The sequence below is a fragment of the Lepisosteus platostomus genome, chromosome 4, assembly GCF_059453375.1.
Source record: "Lepisosteus platostomus isolate fLepPlt1 chromosome 4, fLepPlt1.hap1, whole genome shotgun sequence".
Taxonomy (NCBI): Eukaryota; Metazoa; Chordata; class Actinopteri; order Semionotiformes; family Lepisosteidae; genus Lepisosteus; species Lepisosteus platostomus.
The window spans coordinates 70,422,678-70,442,333 of record NC_142614.1 but is presented as its reverse complement, the minus strand read 5'-3'; the positions used below and the strand labels follow the sequence as shown (position 1 = coordinate 70,442,333).

The window sequence follows — 19,656 nt, the reverse complement described above, 5'->3', positions numbered from 1 at the left end:
TTTTAAAATGAATATGGAGTTTTGACAGATCCTCCTGTTTTGATATAATGTGTAAATCTGATTTGTTTCTAAATGACACCAGAATCTAGACCATTAATATAAAATAGGAAGAACAGTGTTCGTGGTACATATTCCTGTGATACTCCCCTAATTACCTCACACAGATCTGAGCTTTTACTCCTGGCATGTACTCTGTTCTCTTTCCACTAACCAGATCTTACATTCAGGAACGTTTGTGTCCACTACTGTCATTGCTTAAAAGGTATGCAATATTTGACACTGAGAGAATTGCTTTACACACTGCATGCAGGGTAGTCAGTGTGTGAAGTGTTGTAAAAGGGAGTGTTTCTCAAAGAGAGTATGTAGAGTCAACACTGAGAGGGCAAAGTATGGTGAATGGAAGACCATCATCTTCAGTGACGAGGGACAGGGGCGAGTCACGTCATGAATGCTGACCCACTGGTGGCATTCAAGTAAACACTAGGTATAGTGGGATTCTATGACCACTAGATAACTGGTCATCAGATAAGCAAGATGGTTGAATTATTGTTCGGAGCTTTTAAAGTGTGATTACTGTATGTTCTAATTGCACACATCATTCATCATACTAGAGGCACACCTTGGGAATGGGCAACACGGCACTCACTGGGAGAGACGGGGAAAAGAGCAGATCATTTCTCGAGTACGGGATAGAGAGTGGAATCAGAAAGATCAGATCTTTACTGATAATATTTTATATATGAACCGTTCATGGCAAATCCTCTCAAGGTCTTGTTGTCACGCCTTCATCCCACCACATTCTCACACGGAAGCGCAATCGTGCTAATCACACTCCGGCCCCGAACACTTCTGCCAAACGACACCGCTCCTGCCAATCAGCCAACTGCGACGCTCCATCAATCAGCGCACCTTCCTCCTCGCACAATACTTAAACCCTCCAGAACCCTCTGCTCTTCGCCTGGTATTGGTCGCTCTTCGGAGCTCCTACCCCGCCTTTGTTTTTCTGAACCGTCTCCCGTCTCCCGTCTCCCGTCTCCTCACTATAGGGACCATGGAACTTGCCTTTGACCCCGTCTCTTGTCTAGCCCTTGTTTATTTTGGCAGCTACTTTCCTGCCTCTTGACCACCTAAGGTGCCGCGCAGGGTTCATCCTCCCGTTTGCACAGCGGGTCATTCGTGACACTTGTACAATAGAATGGCTAAACCGAAGAGACGGATTGCTGTCCCGGATGTAGCTCCGCTCCACCCGTGCTGGGGTTCGAGCGCGGGCACAGAGTGGACACCTAGATGAGGGGCAAACTCTGCCGCTGCCACAGAACGTGGCACTGTCTAGGGGAGGGCACTTCTGTAACCTGATCAGTGCAGCGAGTCCTGATACGTGTATGAAGCTACAGGGAACACCGAAACAGTAAATGAAGCAGAAACAACACAACGTGCTGATCTGATAGGGGCTAGATCTTGGATAAGCTCACGCCAGAGCCTTGTACTAGGCACTGAACCTGTAAAGAAGGCAGAGACTATAGAGCGTAAGAAATGAATTTACATGGAATTAACAGCTCACTGCTCTTAAAGGTCAGCAGCTGGTTTTTCATGTTATTGTGAAATTTACAGGAAGCCAGTGAGGCAAGAAAAAAAAACAATACAAGCATTTTTGTTTGGGTTAAGTTTCAAGCGGCCGAGCCTGTTTTATTGCACAAACCAGACTGGAACAAGACCATCAGGCGGATCCCAGACCAGAGGAGGTGCTGTTCGATCTGAGGATCTCGTGCAGCCTAACGATGCTGGCTTCAACAGCACGGCGTCTTAGATTGTTCCAGAACGCCGGCCACATGTTAACTGCAGCTATGAAATCAATTGTAACAAGGTGCTAAAAACCAAACATGCAGAAAAAGCTTTGTGTGGCGCCAGGTTTCCGTGGGCGACGTCAGAGGGAGCTGCGGACCCGCTGGCTGGAGAGCCCGGTCAGCCTCTCGCACACCTCCCAGTCCTTGCGGGCCAGGGCGGGGTCGCGGGCCAGCGGCGCGGGCTGCCTGAGCGAGCAGTCGCTGTCGAAGTATTTCCCGGTAACCCCCTCCACGTCCTCGGACACGGCGCAGTAGATGGAGCTGACGGCGCCCTCTTCCGAGGACTGCGGAGGGGAGAGGGAGAGAGCTGGGGGTGGGGGCCGGGCCAGGCGATTCAGATACTGATTCAGTATCATGAATACTCAGTCCGCGTATTCATGATATCCCGACACTCCGATCTGTATTCCTTTGAACACTTAACTTTCTGGGCGTTAAGGCAGTTCACTCTGCTGCTTTACAATTTTTGGCGCCTGGGTGCATTCTGTATGGGGTTTGCATGTTCTCCCCCTCTTTCATTTGAGTTCTCCCTGGGTGCTCTGGTTTCCTTCCACCTTGGTCATGCCACAGAGTCCCCTGAGTCCTTTTCTAAATGATCTGATGATGGCGTGGTGCTGCATCGGGACAAGAGCCTGTGTGTCTGTGGAAGGAGTGGCTCTCCAGAGGATTTGGGAAGTATAATTTACTGGAAAGTAATGCTTTCAGTTGTTGTTTCGTATTAGTTTGATAGTTGCTTCTACAGAGCTCATAAGCTTATTTTGAAAAGAACAGAATCAGAGCAAAGCTCACATCAAGTCCTTTACATTTCTCTTAATGTACTACAGCAACTTTTGAAACAGGGTGAGTTAATCATTGTCTAAATCCCTTTACTTTTATTTGCTCCTGATAAGATTTTGTGCACCCAGAGTCTAGGCTGTGCAGGCAGCAGTGAGCAGAACTTTGTCTTACAGATTAGTCTCCTCTTCGTGAGAACTCAAGACATTCACAGGACAGCTTAAGCCCTTTTATATTTGGAGCAGAGTCGTCCTGGTTACATTGAGGTTTTGGTACAATTGGTTCTTGATATTCTATGATATTTCACAAAGTTGTTAAGCCAAAATGGCCGCCCTATAGCTTGTACTTTTTGTTTTTCTGATTCACTCATGCAAGGCCTTGTAGGGAAGCAGACCCTTGAATGAAATGTGTAGATCTAACCACTGTGAGTGACTGTGCTTTCCAGCCTTAACAGTATTCTCAGTAGTTATTGTCACGATCGTCATCCCTGCCTACCAGCAGGTCCAGGAGAGAAGCATAGGCTTCATCACGGTTTCCTGACCAGCTGAGTCTGGGTCTCAGAGCGCCCGGCCTCGTTACCCTGGTTTTTAATCCCTGTTCTTGCTCCAGATCCCATTCCGGTTTTTAACCTTGCTTGTCTCGGATTGATCCCCCAGTTCCTGGACTCTGGACTGCGCCCCGGTTTCCCCCTGTGGACTGTCTGGATTTGTTTGCCTGCACCAATCCCCCCCCCCCCCCCCCCCCCCGGGGACCGGATCACCGCTGTCACGCCCCCGTCTGTCAACCCATCCTGATCCTCAACGTCTCCTCCCTGTTGTCCTTCTCCACTTACTTCCGGATTATACCGTCTGCACAGGGTCCTGAACTACGCTTCACGAGAGCCTGGAATGGCTCCTGTTACAGTTACATAAAGATTTCAGGGGGAGGGGGTGGCAGGATTGGATCTGCTCTTGGTTAGTCTTTTGGGGTTATTAATTTCACAAAAAAGACCTCTGTTAAATTGACCCTAGTTTGCCATCTCCTATGGTTTTCTAATTGAAGAATACTAAAATTACCAATGTGACTGTTGGCCTTGTGTTGGGTTTAGTGTTAGGCTGTCTAATAAGGCAGGCTGTGAAACATGACAGCACTAGGGTTGGCTCTGGGTGGTGGTGGTGGTGTGTGAGGAGACAGTTACAACATAGGAGTCCAGCTTCAGTCATAGTCAGCTGCTGTTTTGACCAAACTAGTAACGAGAGAGTGTGAGTGGGTGTGGTGAGGTTTTCTCAGGGCTGGCTGAGACAGCCGTGAGACTGAGACTGAAGCTGAGGGTCACATCATACAGTAGGTCTGTTTGGTGCTCCCCAGCAAACGTGAAACTGCTGAACTGGGCTGAGCTGCTGATACCCCCGGCTGGGGATGAATGGGGTTTATTTCTTCATCTTCCTTCTGGGCCGACAAGGTCAAGGAGAGACACAAGAGTATCGTACAAACGGGAGTATTGCTTGTTGAAGATCAAGGGTTGTCTTCCGCATCATAATTACCTTAAAGAAGAAAAAGCCAATGAGATTGAAGATCAGCCGGACCACCACGTTATAGTGTCTCATCACCTCTGTCATCACAACACCGGGGTGCAGAGAGTTTGCAGTCACGCCTGCGGAGGATAGCACAGAGTTAATGTCACCCCCTGTGACTAAGACAGCGTACCTGAAGGACACTGCACAGAACACACAAGACACACAGCTCTTAGGGACACTGCACAGGGTTTATATCAGCCGCTGTGTCTAACACAGTGAACCTGAGGGACGCTGCACAGAACACACAAGACACACAGCTCTTAGAGACACTGTACAGGGTTTATATCAGCCGCTGTGTCTAACACAGTGGACCTGAGGGACGCTGCACAGAACACACAAGACACACAGCTCTTAGAGACACTGTACAGGGTTTATATCAGCCGCTGTGTCTAAGACAGTGGACCTGAGGGACACTGCACAGAACACACAAGACACACAGCTCTTAGGGACACTGTACAGGGTTTATATCAGCCGCTGTGTCTAAGACAGTGGACCTGAGGGACGCTGCACAGAACACACAAGACACACAGCTCTTAGGGACACTGCACAGGGTTTATATCAGCAGCTGTGTCTAAGACAGTGGACCTGAGGGACACTGCACAGAACACACAAGACACACGGGTCTCGGGGATCCCCTCACACAAGAGGAACACAGAGACCCCCCAGCCTTGACGCTCTTGCCACCCAGAGGTACGCGCCTGTGCCCTGCAGCCTGTGGGCCAGCTCGTTGGTGCAGAGGATGTTGTGCAGCTTGGTGTGGTTGTACACGCTGTCCATGGTGTACGTCAGGTTCTCCCCCCGGAAGTGAGAGAAGTCCACCTTCCCCCGCCAGTGATTGGCTGAGGACACATTGACGATGCGGGCGGGGGCGGAGCTCTTCATCAAGTCTGTGGCGGGGAGCAGAGAGACAGCAGAGGGTGAGAAGTGGAGTCGGAAGGCCGAGGAAAAATGAACTTTGGGGAGGGGGAGAAAAGCAGAGAAAAAAGAGGGGGGCGACAGAAATGGATATCTTTGGCCCCTGGCCATTTACTGCACTGCATTAGACATAGCAAACCATAGAGTTCTAGTAATGTATTCTGTATAGAAATGTTAATAATTGAGTTTTATTCTGTATCTTTTTATTTTCATTCAGGTTACCGCTTGGTGTTTGCTCAATAAAACTCTGAAGCCTGGAATCCTGACTCCCATGTCATTTTTGTATGGAATTTGAGTATCAAATTGTCAGAAACAGCCAAGGAGGACAGTGCACATGGGGAGATCTAATGATGTTTGGAAAGCTTTTACTTTCTGAAACATCAGAAATACTTCTTCAGGAGCGGAATTTTCCTAATGCAGTCTTGAAAAAGCCTGAAATTAACTACGCAAATCTGCAGCCTCAGTGCAGACTCCGGTCTGATACACAACTCTCCTTTCTGTTTCACTGGTTTCTTTTGCAAGTTGTGGAAATCATACAGGATACCAAGGACTTACATTCTGAATTTCTAATGTTAGAAGACGTTATTTTTTTATTCTTTGTCACCAAGAACCAAATTGGCTACCTGTGACATGGAGCCTAAATGAGCGCTTGACATCTCCACTCTGCGGCAAAAACACAGGTGACAACGTGAAAAGACACAGTGCTTCCCTTCCCCTCGGAGTGGAGTAACAGAATGCTCCAAGACTGTTCCTTCCTAGTGTCTTCAACGTATCAGTGAATTCTCAGAAACAAAATATAGTTCATATTACCTCTGCTTGCACACGCAAATTGAAATAATGACATCTTCCTTTTTTACATTTTTTTCCATCACTTTTTTTAAAATGTCGTTTTTTTCCGCCTCAGATTCGGCAACCCTTCAGCCTGGTGCCGTAGGTGATCGTCTAGTATGCCTGTGTGGATGGGCCGCCCGCATTCAGAATCTGCTCGGAAGTACAAAGACGAGACCAAGACGAATTGTTCCCAGACCTGAAGATGCTCATCTGTGAAGCGTGGTCTGGCTTGGGGATGCACGCCCACGTCTGGAACTGGCACAGTCATCATGATCCAGGACGACGTCGCTAATGATGCGAATCAGTATTGATAAACTGGCACCAAGTGACCCCTGACCCCTGATGTGATGCCATGTGATTGGTCTCAGAACTCACCTAGCAGCAGGTTGGTCAGCAGGAAGGGCCCCAGGTGATTGGTGGCAAAGGAGACCTCCAGGCCATCCTCTGTGATTCCTCTGGGCAGCCCTGCAGTACGGAGAGAGAGCAGCACTGACACTCTAATAATTCAGACTTCTCTGAAAAGGCCCAGGCTTATACGCCAGCTACACTCTGGAAGCTCTCTGGGCAGATAAACACTCGGCTTAGCTCTACCCAGTTGTGGGGTTGTCTGACATATCAGACTCTCAGTCAATGCCCAATCTATTACATAAATTTATAGTCAGGCAACTGCCTGCTGTCAGACCAGTGAAACCTACAACCTCTCAAGTCGAAATAATGGCCATCTGACCAAAACTGCTTTGGGGACTTCTATAGCAAGCCAAGAACAAGACAAAAACAGCAATGTGTTTGCAATTGTATATTAGGAAAAATGACTTTTGAAAATGTTCACATATTAAAAAATAAACTGTCCGAAACATACTGAGTTTAAGATGCTGGTAAACCATGAAAAGGCAAAATCAGTTCGGAATAACAGTGACAAACCACAACTGTGGACACAACAGTACCAACAAATAATGTGGAGATGTAACAGAGCCCAAGACTACAGGATACACTGCTCGGCATCCTGGATTCAGTAATAACTGGTCACCTGCACCTAGACAGTCCTCAGAAATTCAGCAAAAACGAAATGAATAAAAATAAGGGTTGTCTGAAATATTGAGTTTACCAGAGAAAGAGATGAGCATGTGAACTTTTGAGTGATTTCGGTTGCTTTGTCTTGTGAAAGATATTGCAATAATGCAGCTGTGCAGTTACATTTTTCCCAAAGGACTCTTGAAATGTGTTTAGAAATTTCCTTTGGTTCAGTAATGACATCATGATCATCAAGCAGCAGCTGTCTTATACAGATCATAGGAAGTATAAGGTTCAATATGCAACAGGGTTAAATCGAAACGTTGTTAAGCTCTGTGAATCCGGAGGAAGCCAGACAGACCTTTTGTGTGGGTTGTTAACAGAGAGATTACAGCACATTTCAGAACAACTGGAAGGTGAAATTTAAACCGTGTCAGCAGTACAATTGCACAACCGTATGTACTGTGTATATCAATCTAACATACAAGTGCAAGAGCCTCCCTCTGACTAAACATGACATTTCTGGTAACTTACAAAGATGTTCTGAGGTAAACAAAAACTGCTTGGGAATGTTTGGGAATGTCTGTGTTCAGAGCACAGCCAGAAAAGTGACACTGTTCTGTGTCCCTGTAATTCCATTAATTGTAAGAAATAAAAGCATTTCCACATCTTGCTGGACTGCACTGTGACTGTCACGGACGTCCAAAGGGACTAACCGTGGGGAGCAGAAGAGCGGAAAAAGACCCATATGCGTAGCGGCGAGACGGGAAAAAGGCCCGGGCTCATTAGTGCAAAGAGTTCAGGAATGCCGTATAGAAACCTATGCCCTCAGGGAGCGGACGTGGGGCGCCCTGGTGCTAGGCGGGTCTCAGGACATCCGAACGTCAATGCTGAGCGAGGACAGAGTGCAAGACCCGGAAATATATAGCCCAAGGGAAAGAGAGGGACAGGAAGGACAGCAGACCAGAAACTAGGGACAGGACAGATAAGGAGCGCCCTCTGGCTGCAGAGGGCGTGACAGTGACTTTGTGTCTCCCTAGAGGGGCAGGGGAATCCGAAACACTGTGAACACTGCGAGTTCTCATCCCGGGCTCATCGAACCGTAGCGGGATTTCAGAAGAGACCGAGCTGCCCCCCTACCCCCCCCGTCTGCCCCAGTCCCTTCTGACTGACCGGAGGCCCCAGCGTTGTTGACCAGGATGTGGAGCTGTTTCTCTTCCTGCAGGACGCGGCGGGCGAACTCGCGGACAGACCGCAGGGAGCTGGTGTCCAGCAGGCGCAGGTGCACGTTGGCGTTGCCGGAGCGGGCGCGGATCTCCTCCAGGGCCCTCTGGCCCCTCTCCGGGCTGCGGCAGGCCAGGATCAGGCGGGCCCCGCGCCGCGCCAGGTCCAGGGCGATGAACTTCCCGATCCCTGGGTGAGCCAGAGGGGGAGAGGCGGGGACCGAAATGACTGGCGAGCCGGCAGATGAACACGACCACAACTGGTCATTAAATCTGCCTTCTCGTTTGAAGTTATTAACGCTGGAGAGATGAATTTGATAACCATGCCCTCGTGCTGTAGATGAGTTGAGCAAATATTGCCTAGCTTGGTAAATACTGGTTAAGGGTTTTATCCATTTCAGTGTATCCTTTATTAGCAGCATAATAAATATTAAATATTGATTCGACTATGCACAGCTTTGCTTTATTTGTTATTTTGGCAGAACACAGACACGTTTTGCCCCAGCTGAGCTGAAAGAGACGAGACGGGAGGAGAACAGGGAGCTAGAGAAAAAAAGGGAGACCAAGCGACAGGAGTGGAGTTCCATGACACCTGAGAGACTGAACTCTACACTTTTGTACTTTTCATACTGTGCACACATGATGACAGAAAAACCATGCCCTTTGATAGTCAAAAAGGGCAAGTTTAGGAATTAGTAATTCAATTTGTGATCCCATTCTGATATTTGATCTCAATATCACAATTTAGCAGAACAGCACCGGCATGGCCAAGTTACATCACATTAGTAGCTTTTGCTAATATGTGTAAAGTTTTAGATTTAAGGATTTCTATTATATCCAAAGCTATTTGGATTTGTTACCTTTAAACCTTGAAACCTAAGACCCTGACTGAGTAATTCAATAACATTTAAAGGATATGTAAATTATTTTACAATAAAAACGTGTTATAGTTTACAGGTATGTTTGCATAAAGCAATTGTTGCATTATAGGATTTTTAATGTACGGTCATTAATATATTCTGATTCTGTTGTTTCTGTAACATTTTCTGATTGCATGGAATACTTTTTGTATAATGCTTAGATTTTGGAATTGTGTGTTTTTAAGGTCTATTTCTGTAATTGTCTACAATGGATATTTTGAAGCAACTCTGTATTGGATATAGCGATTAGAACATGTATGGATATTTTGAATTGTCTTCTGTTTCTTAATAAATATAATTTTTACTGTTATCCATTAACCATAGTTTATAACCATAGTTAATAACTACACTTGTTTTATAATGAAAGTATTAACAAATTAAAAATTAAACTGATTGTTAGTGGCTTTATATGCTTTGAGAATATCGATCTAGCAGTTAATTAATAACACGTTTGTTTGAGGATCCAATAAACAGGGCTTAATCTAAGCACTGGGTTTGTGAATTCAAAGTCCTGATCGAAAAATTGTCATTCTTATCTTTCTACAATAAAATGAAGGTTCTACTTACTACAGCGTGTCTAAAATTTTAATGACTTAAACATCTGTGCTTCACTCCAGTACAGTTGACATTTTTGCTGAATTTGCGGGCCTTTAGCTTGAGAGTTTAAAGGGAAATCAAGAGGGTTTTTTTTAACGTAGCTACTAATACAACAGTTTTTATTAACTGCTCATACCCATACTGTAGTTTACCCAGTATGATTCTCTATTTTTTTAATTAAATATGGTAAATGTTGTAAATATGGCTAAATGACATACTTGGATACTTTACACCAAGAATCTTTATTAACAGTTTAGGTTCTTATTTCTTTTCCACAAGCACTACTGAACGCTTTAAGGAAACTGGTCATGCTCCTATCATATCTATATTGTAACTCCGAATTTTTTTCATTGCGGTGTAAGACCGATTAAAACTTTGCTGCCAGACGACTCACCCGTGTTGGCGCCCGTCACAATAGCCGTTTTCCCGGTCAAGTCCACTTTGCAGGCTCGGGGGTCCCACGACCCCTTCCTCTGAGCCCGCACCACCAGCCCCAGGATGACGGTGGAGAACGCCCAGAGCGGATGCTGAAAAATATCCGTCCAGGACCATGCCATTGTCCGAGACTTGCTCTGTCCGGGACAGTCACACAATGAGTAGAAAACTTCACGCAAGGTTGTTGAACTCCTACAAGCCCATTCAGGTTGGACTCCGGGCGGTTAAGTCCAACATCCAAGGTTATATGCTAACATCTGTCCCTGCACTGGGTCTTAAAGACAGGAGAGTATCATTCGCTTACGTTTATGACTTGGAATTGTCTCTTCCGTCATCATAGCGGGTGTGTATCGTCTACTTACCTGAGCGTCTTTCTGGAGTAAATCGGATTTACCAGTATGTTACTCTTTCTCAGGCTGAAGGGCACGTTGATCCGGGCGCTTTAAGTTTTATTTTCTGAGCGGTTGTCTGGGAATTCCGATGCAACGGGAGAGGGGAAGCCCAGGTCTCCTCGAAACTTCTCACCAGCTGGATTTACACTGTGCGTTTTTGTTTTTAAACTTTATAAAATCCCCGCCTGCCCACAAATCACAACACATGTGTATGACTTAAGCACCCTCCTTCACCGCTGGGAAAGGGCGTCAGCTCACACAAGCGCTTCTCCGCCGCTCAACCGGCAGCGCCACTTGTCGCTTGGCAATGAAAGCAGTAACCTTATGTTTACCAGCTGAATCACGAATGGGACAATTATGTAGTCGACACGTCTGCTTTTTAAAAAAAAAAGAGTTGAAGAGTTGGAATGAGGACCTCTTTCGTTGAATTACCGATGATGTATACACATTTTCTCAAGAGAAAAACTTGACTGCACACACTGAGCACTTTCATGGGTGAAAGGAAATGTCAGCAGAAAGTGAAGAGGAAAATCAAAATCTAAAGTATGTTTATTACAATTGTATTCACTATATCAAACCCTGAGAGGTTGGGATGACTCTGTCAAGCCACACAATTAGCCGAATGACCTCTGTGTGCAATAACAGTGGGACCTAGTTTTATTAGGAGCAATGCACCTGTCTCTTTGAGACCCCTCAGTTGGGTGGTAAATGTCAAGCAAAGGTCCAACCATAAAGATTACAGAGTTTTCAAACCAGCCCAGGGATAGAGCTGTAAAAAGGTACAGACCAGGAGAAGGGTATACAAGCCTTTCAAAGACAGTAATATCCCTGATATACTGAGAGTTGGAGGTGTATCATACTGCCCTGACACTGCTTGGGTGTGGCTCTTGAGGAAGAATTTGAGCATTAACCTTTTATAAGTGTGTAAGATAGTGACTGGCTTTGCTAATATGTCTTTTTACCTTGCAACAGTATGAAAGGACAATTACAAGCACAGTATTTAGGAGCAGAGTGGTGGCACTGTGGCTGGCTCCACAGCTGTGGCTGGAAGGATGCTGGTTCAAATCCTGTGGCTGGCAGAAAAATCCTATACTGGTGGGCCCCTGAACAAGGCTCTTCACCCCAGCTGCTCCAGGGGTGCCATTTAAACAGCTGACCCTGTGCTCTGACACCAAGCTTCTCTCCCTGTCTGTGTGTCTCATGGAGAGCAAGCTGGGGTCTGCGAAAAGACAAATTCCTAATGCAAGAAATTGTATATGGCCAATAAAGTGATCTTCTGATTTGACATCTTGATGCTAATGCTAGAAACTGCAGAATGCCTAGCTCAGTTTCACACCTTTCATTTATTTACTTCCTTTTGTCTGTATACAATGTCAAACTTAAGAATAAAGTGGTCAATTACAAAGGAGTGTTTGTAGAGAGAAAACAGCTCCTAATATGGAAATTTAGAATGAGCTAGCCTGAGTGGATTTGCTGTATAAAACCCACTGCATTGACAGATCTGTTTGAGAGGCTGCTCTCCGATCTGTATGATTGCATCCTCTCCATGCGCATGAATATAGGACTCTGCTGGACCACACCTAACCCGAGTGAAGAGTTTTCTTCGACACTCTTCAAACTGAGCAGCCAGACGGAATCATTAACAGCTAACAGCGCAATGCCTCAGAATCCAGCACTTGGCTGCCTCGCATTTATTGTTCTGTGTGTTCATTGTTCTGTACTATCTATTGCATGTTCTTGGCTGTGACTGTCATTATTTATATACTGTGGTGTAATATACTGTGCTCATTGTGTGGTGTTGTCTGTTGTACTGTGCATGTCCTGAAGGAACAGTGTGGATAAGAATCCCAAGGTACATGTGCACATGGCAAAAAAACTCACTCTTTTATGTCCTCATCACAACCAAGGTCATCCTTTTCCTAGAACTGCAGAAGATAAGAGTCTGGCTGATGACACGTAAATGTGGAAACTTTTTTCAAGACTTCAAATCTATTTTCTTTAATTAGCTCTCATATTTTTATTAGATTTGGCATTATCTGTCAAAAATAAATATGGTTACAAGACTTGCCTCTATAGTTTTGTGAATAAATGTACCTAATAATCTAAGTAATGTTGTCTTTGTACATCAGCTCTGTGAACAGTGGGTAGTGGGCTTCTGTGGTAGTGCCAATATATAACACTGTGACTGGAGCTGTGATCTGCACCACACACAGCAGTGGAAAATTCTGAGGAACAACAGCTGTGACAGAGATCTACTGTACTCCTCCTTAAACACAGGTGATTGCAAAGAGTGACACAGGCTTCATGATGGAATCAGGTCTGGAAGGCGGACTGGCCTAGCAAATTCCAACGCAACAGTAGTCAGGCCACACTTGAATCAAGTTAAAGCTCGTATCCTTGGGTGGCAGAAGGACAAGGTCTCATCACCTCCCAGAAGCTTAGATCTAATATCTCCATAAGCTGTTCAATTCCTGACAAAGCAATTGTGGTCTTCAACTTGAGTAAAGCATGGTTAGGGACTGCTAGGGATGCAGCTTTAATAAATATACAGTATATGTGAACAAATAAATACACAAATTATAACCAACCACATGGACAGGGAAAAGCACTGTGCTACAAATACTGGCACAGCAACTTCAGTGTTCCAGGCTGGCTCCCTCGACATGCAGCACTGACAGACTGAGTTGAACTGCCTCTGATCAGGGTGTATGAAGGCAGAGACTACAGTGCTGCATCACGCCCTGTGAAAGCAACCATCCCAAGGACAGCAGGGGATGAGAGGGTAATTTCCACAGCAGTAGTTCTGTAAGGGCTCTTTCACCAGGACAGCTGTAGAAGGGCAGAGCTGGGCAGTATTCATGCAGAGGGCAACAGAGTCTCAACATCACTTTCTGGCTGCAGCATGCCTAACACTGCCTGTGCCTGTTGAAGTCTTCTGAGTACCCCCTCCAGTCTGGGCAGGGGGCTTCTTCTTGGGCAGGGGCTGTTTGGTTTTGCCCCTGAAGGCCCTGTTGGGGTCCAGTTTGTTGAGGAGGGGCTCGCCCTGATCAGTGAGAGGGTTGCCGTGAGAGATGAGGGGCCGATACAGGCAAGCCCACTGCTGTAGGGGGACAGACACATGAAATCAGGACAGTTCCTGAGAAACTGAAAAAAAAAACAGCAGGTGCAGTGCAGGTGCAGGTACAGTGATCTTGTACTGAAGATCAGGTGCAATTAGCAAAGGTCATATATCACGGCTTTCATGGTTACAATACTGTCTATAGCAGAGGTGTAGAACCTGGGATGGGGTGAGAGAGAGCATATAAATTATATCTGAAAGCACAAATGTTAAAACAAACAAGTTTAAAAATCGACTGTACAAATACGATTGTTGTTAATAGCAGCCTACAGAGGTCACCACAAAAGCAATGCCCCACATTTTTAAAAATAAGGAACCTTTTGGTGCTCTCCAGCTTCTTGCTGTATTCTGCAACTCTTTGACATGCCAATTTCATTTCAATGGGCTCTGTAGTTATATGCCAATTCAGTGTTGGCTCTGCTGCTCTGAAGGCAGTCAAATAAATGAAAATTAATCACAAACAACATTCATGCACTACACTGAATAAATATGTTCTTATTTCTAACTGGTGTTTACATTAAATTCCTTTTTAAAAGTCTAATATTGAGTTGTGTTAAAGGCTTATACTGTATATGCTTCAGATCTTTGAAGAGGACACAGCTGGTTTGTTTCTTGGCTTCATACGTACTGGATATATCACTATTCGTTGTTTCAGAAGAAAACTGAACGCAGTAATGAGGCGAGAGTTATATCCTTTCCTTAGTATTAGCTTAATTCAAACAAAAATGCTGAAGTTCCCTCTACTGACAAATGATTGAAGCACAATAAAAGAAAAGGATGTCAGAGTATGAAAATTTACAGGAACATCTGATGTGCTGTAAAACAAGCGCACAATTTCTGAGAAAACAGATCGTTTCTGGAGTAAAAAGATATAAATGATTCATTCAGTGCTAAATGTCAACAGTCTTTGTAATAATTCTGAAAGTTAATACAGTGATTTTTAGTACTGTCATTCCACCATCAACTTGATTTCATATCCTGTGTGTTCATTTGGAACATGGGTGATTCTCATCACCAGCAGAAGAAAAGATCTGTTGAATATTAATTCACCCTAGTAAAACCCATCGTTCACCTTAAATGTCAATAAATCTTTTTTAGAAGCTGAATCATTTTTAAACAGACATGTTTCAGATAGGTTGGTGGTGTATATAACTGGCAAGTACTGCTAGGCTATAACATAAGTAGTTCAGGTGGGTAGCTGCGTCAGCATGCGTAGGCTGCAAAGGAACAAGTAATAGGTTTATTCCATGCTGAAAAAAAGAAGAAAGAGAACACAACGTTTCGGCCATGGAGCCTTCTTCACACCTGAAGAAGGCTCCACAGCCGAAACGTTGTGTTCTCTTTCTTCTTTTTTTTCAGCATGGAATAAACCTATTACTTGTTCCTTTATAACATAACTATACATACAATAGACATGGCTGGGTTTTTCAATTTCTCCTTTCCAGGATTAAATAAAATTCATTATTTATAGTCCTAAACATGGCAAACTACCTGTCATAACAGTAATTAAAGTGGTTAAAGTGGAACAGTTTTATTTTGGACAAAATAGGATTCCTAAAAAAACAGGATTCCTAATCTGTTTTTATTATCAAAGACTTTTCTTAACAAGGAAAACAATGGTAAAAGTATAAGAGTCGGGCCAGCTCGTGAGACGGCGGCACCAGTACTACAGCTGACGGCGGTCACGCCCGGGATCAAGCCCTTTCGCTGTGGCTGCTTCAGGCACCCCAGACCTGGAATTGGATCCAGGGCTCTGGCTCGGTGAGGCACAAAAATGCCACTGTGCCACTGTACCACCCTGCACAGATTTCAAGGCTTTGAAGAAATAGGTTTTTGGTTCCGTGTTAACACCAAAAGGCAAGGAAATCGTAAATAACCCATAATTGTAATTTATTTATTGTACGTCTCCAGTCACTGTTTACACGTCTGTATTGTTTACAGTCAAACTGTCTGCATGTTTACTTGCACATTGTCTATTGTTTGTTTGTACATTGTCTTGATGCACTGTTTGCACTTTGTTTTGTTTTTTACACTTGTTTTACAATCGAGAGACTTTCTGTAAGTAAGAATTCCATTGTACCAGTACCGGTTACATATGGCAATAAAGTTCAAGTTCAATTCATGCCTTTTCTTGTGAATACCAGGATAGTGGTGTGGCAGGATATTTTACCTTGGCCTGAGGGCTGGGCCCGTACGGGGTGAATCTGTACTGCCACTCGGGCAGCCCCAGGTGGGTGATCATCAGTCTGTAGTAGGCAGTGAAGGAGGCAGCGAGGAAGTGCCAGTACAGGGCACGGTCCAGGAACCACACTTCACACTGCTCAGCCACAGCTCCTGTTGGACAGGGAGGGGCACAGGAAAAAGAGCAAATGAGAGGAGCGAGGTCACAGAGAGGGTGAAGAGAAGAGAGTGCACCCAAGGCGCACTGACAAAGATGAAAAAAGGGGATAACCGTCCGAGAAAATGTGAGGCTAAAAAAGACTTTAACATTGTATTGGTCGCATTGTTCAGCCATTTTTTAGCCTAACGGATACTGAAGAAGTAGTCCACAAAGAACTGTGTGGGAAAATAAACATCTTCACATGACTGAAGTCAGTGTGAAATCATCATATAGCAAGCCCATGTGAACACTAGGAAGTGACTTCTGTGGGGTGGAGTCAATTTCGAGACAACTGAAACTCCTTTTTATTACAAGACAATTTCACTCCTTTGTATTACAAAACGTAGTCTGAGAGACACATTGACATCCGTCGACTCGTGTGCTGGAAGATAGATTAATTAATTGTGATCGTTACTTGGCATCTGAAATTCCTTGCATACACTGCATGTATTCTGATTTAATAGTGCTATTTCTTCATTCTGAACCAACACCGGTAAAGAGAGGATGATACATTTGGGGTCTTCTGATCAAGGCCAGGACACTGGAACTAGGATGAGTCTGATTACTAGAACGGTGGACTAATTGGATTAGCTCACCCTGCTTGGACACAATGAATTTTATTTGTTTTTTGAATATTTATATGTAAATATAAATACTCTTTGTGTGTAGAATTACCTTCTTTGTAAGAATGATCTTTTCAGCAACATGTTTCCACTGGGTCGGCTTTTAAGATCACATGGCCTCAATGACGCTCAAATCTACATCTGCACCGAACATGAAATAGTTCAGTGAATACACAGACCTGAGCAAAGCACCACAGTGCCCTACCTGGTTTGGCGTTTGTGTACACGAGACAGACTCTGCCGCTCCCATTGCAAGGGTCCAGCTCAAACACGCGGCTTCGGGAGTCAAAATGGGGTTTCGCTGGCTGGCACTCTGCAGAACAGGAACATAAAGACGGTTACAAACGAATAGAGGCCTGTTTCGCCCCCTCAGCCCATTTGGAAGTGAATAAATTCCATGACCTCAGTCAGCAGCTCCCTGAAGGAAACCAGGGTATTGGCTTCCCTCACACTCTCACACTCCTTTATTTAAAGAAGTGCTTTGTAGTCTTTAAGCTACACAAAACTGGGCCTGAGCATTTTCATGAGGGACCTTCATTTTCATTTCAATGCCCTAGTGTGTCAACAGAGGACACAGTGCAGTCGGTGAGATGAGACATTACACTGCTGTAAGAGAACATTGCTGAATTCCTACTCAGACTAGCAGAGTCTAGCCTGTCCAGCTCAGAATGTTATCTGCACGTCACCAGAGCAGCTCGGCACTTCAGTCTATAAAAACTGAAGAAATCTGTTATATAAATTCAAGGATGATTTATTACCATTATGTACTGCGTTACCTTGTCCATCGTCCTCGTAGTCCAGGTCTGCCAGTGTGGGGGAGCTGGGTAAAGAATACACCGAGGACTGGCACAAGGGCTGCAACTTCAGGACACTGTTTATTACCATAGAGCCCAGTGGAACTGGCTCACCTGGTGAACACACACATTGGCAAGCTAAAGCCCTGAGGGACGGCATACGTTATGGATAAAAAGGATTACGGTACATTTTAAAGCCTAAATGCTAAAATTATTAAGTTTCTTTCTTGGAGTGAAAAAGGAGTATTTAATTTTAATTTAAATATAGGACAAATGATTTTTACCTGGTTCTTGCTCATTGTTATATTTTTAGTGGAAAAAAGGGGAAAAGCAAAAAGGAGATGAAAAAAGGCTAATTGTATAACGCTACAGTAACAGCAGATTGACAGAAGGACATTCGTCCACCTATTTTCTACCCACTTCGCACAGGGTCGTACCTGAGCAGGAACCTATTCCTGCAAGAAATGGATACAAGGTGGAATACCAGGCTGTGACACCAGCGTATCACAGAGCAGACACTCACACCAGGGCCAATTTTCCCAGATGTCTTTTAAACTACCAGTATGTATCTGGACTGTGGAGGAAACCCAAGTACAAACTCCATGGAGACAGCAGCCCAGGAATTCAGCTTAGGCAGTGGTTACCATTAGTGCTAACTACTCCACCACTCTGCTGCACTGGAAAAAGAATGTTAACTGTAAAATGAAAACAAAAAGAAAGTGAAATTAATAAACACAACTGTTGACTTACTATCCAGCTTGGAGCTCCAAGAGAGTTGGAAGCCATCCATGGTGAGGTAGAAATCTTTCAGGTCCTCTGGCAGGACACAGCTGTTTCTCTGAAACACACAGCACAGTCCAGACTGAGCAACAGCACAGACACACAGCCCAGTCCGGACTGAGCAACAGCACAGACACACAGCCCAGTCCGGACTGAGCAACAGCGCAGACACACAGCCCAGTCCGGACTGAGCAACAGCACAGACACACAGCCCAGTCCGAACTGAGCAACAGCACAGACACACAGCCCAGTCCGGACTGAGCAACAGCACAGACACACAGCACAGACACACAGCCTGGCCCAGACTGAGCAACACCAGAGACACACAGCACAGTCCAGACTGAGCAACAGCACAGACACACAGCACAGTCCGGACTGAGCAACAGCACAGACACACAGCACAGTCTGAGCAACAGCACAGACACACAGCACAGACACAGCCTGGCCCAGACTGAGCAACACCAGAGACACACAGCCCAGTCCAGACTGAGCAACACCCGAGACACGCACAAACTGGCTCGAAGACGTCATCATTGCTCCTAGCGTTTGGAGTCCCACTCTGACCCTTTGCAGGACGGCCTTGAGGCCAACTTCCTTACACCCACCTGCTCCCAGGTCTGCAGTGTGTGGCGCTCCGCTGGTCCCCTCTCTACGAACCTCACGTCTGTCACTCCAGGGAAACTTTCTGCAATAACGTATAGACATGCAAAACACAAGACGGTGGAGATGTTCTGCATCTTTAAAACAGCGACGGAGGAGATGTCTTTTATATCTTTGAATGATAATCACATGGATTAGTAAGAGTCATAGGTGAGCGAAAAGTGCATGCAACATTGTAATCGCCCCGTATTTAAACGAACTGTAATAAGTTCGTTTTATTGCAACTACAACTTTGATACAGGAGCAAAAGCTGACATAACGGTCTAACGCATCTTCTAAGTATTCGAATGGATCTGAGTATATGCTATTTACACATTCTATTCCAATTTAAATTAGCAATACAAAACGTGGGACTTGACGAAGAAATGCTTGAGCAACAACATCTCTTGCGCTCAACCACACGGTTACCACAGCAACGGGCCATGTTCACAGCTCACCCAACACACGGGTAATGCCCAGGGTCAGCCTTTCTACAAATTCCTTCACCTCACTCCCGCTCATCACTTCATCCATACTTAAACCACAAATGCCTATCAGCTCCAGTATTTATTATCTGGGATCCATTCACTGGTCCATGCGATATCTATTCCGGTTTTCCCGTTTCCAGGATATACAACAGCCTTGGTGATGTCTGGGAAATGTAGTCCTATTCCGGCTAAACCATGGCCCTCGCAGTATATCAAGGGGAAAACCAACGAGCTATTCTTAGCGGAGCGAACGGGAGCCGCGTAAGCTAAACACGACAAATCCCATAATGCAAGTGACTCACCCCTGAAGATTGACACTCTTTCTATTCGCTGAAATTC

General features: G+C 45.1%; 2 protein-coding genes across 4 annotated transcripts; both read right to left on the bottom strand.

Annotated features, from left to right (window-relative positions):
• Nucleotides 1-1,648: 1,648 nt before the first annotated feature.
• LOC148673724 (retinol dehydrogenase 12) lies at nt 1,649-10,769 on the bottom strand. 2 transcript variants are annotated; one of them, XM_088630541.1, is made up of 7 exons: nt 10,466-10,769; nt 10,063-10,240; nt 8,102-8,341; nt 6,293-6,382; nt 4,870-5,058; nt 4,139-4,248; nt 1,649-2,128 (listed from the first exon to the last, which is right to left on the bottom strand). In XM_088630541.1, exons 2-7 carry the CDS (start codon nt 10,223-10,225, stop codon nt 1,925-1,927), a joined length of 996 nt encoding a protein of 331 aa, XP_088486667.1. In that variant the 5' UTR covers nt 10,226-10,240; nt 10,466-10,769; the 3' UTR covers nt 1,649-1,924. The 2 variants fall into 2 exon arrangements, with proteins under 2 accessions (XP_088486667.1, XP_088486666.1); XM_088630540.1 differs by having other exon boundaries at nt 10,063-10,377; nt 10,466-10,768.
• A 2,233-nt stretch (nt 10,770-13,002) lies between these two features.
• tpgs2 (tubulin polyglutamylase complex subunit 2) lies at nt 13,003-19,461 on the bottom strand. 2 transcript variants are annotated; one of them, XM_088630542.1, is made up of 7 exons: nt 19,288-19,461; nt 18,796-18,875; nt 18,161-18,248; nt 17,375-17,524; nt 16,822-16,929; nt 15,784-15,947; nt 13,003-13,595 (listed from the first exon to the last, which is right to left on the bottom strand). In XM_088630542.1, the coding sequence occupies exons 1-7, from the start codon at nt 19,361-19,363 to the stop codon at nt 13,380-13,382; spliced, it is 882 nt and encodes a 293-aa protein (XP_088486668.1). In that variant the 5' UTR covers nt 19,364-19,461; the 3' UTR covers nt 13,003-13,379. The 2 variants fall into 2 exon arrangements, with proteins under 2 accessions (XP_088486668.1, XP_088486669.1); XM_088630543.1 differs by having other exon boundaries at nt 17,393-17,524.
• Between the last annotated feature and the right edge of the window lie 195 nt (nt 19,462-19,656).

Coding starts and splice junctions, on each gene's coding strand:
- LOC148673724 (XM_088630541.1), bottom strand. CDS start 10,225: ATGGCATGGTCCTGGACGGATATTTTTCAGCATCCGCTCTGGGCGTTC. Junction 6,383..8,101: donor CAACAACGCTGGGGCCTCCG/GTCAGTCAGAAG, acceptor TCCGTACTGCAG/GGCTGCCCAGAGGAATCACA. Junction 5,059..6,292: donor GCTGACCAACCTGCTGCTAG/GTGAGTTCTGAG, acceptor TCCCCGCCACAG/ACTTGATGAAGAGCTCCGCC.
- tpgs2 (XM_088630542.1), bottom strand. CDS start 19,363: ATGGATGAAGTGATGAGCGGGAGTGAGGTGAAGGAATTTGTAGAAAGG. Junction 16,930..17,374: donor AGGTAACGCAGTACATAATG/GTAATAAATCAT, acceptor CCTGTTCTGCAG/AGTGCCAGCCAGCGAAACCC. Junction 13,596..15,783: donor GGCCCAGCCCTCAGGCCAAG/GTAAAATATCCT, acceptor GTCCCCCTACAG/CAGTGGGCTTGCCTGTATCG.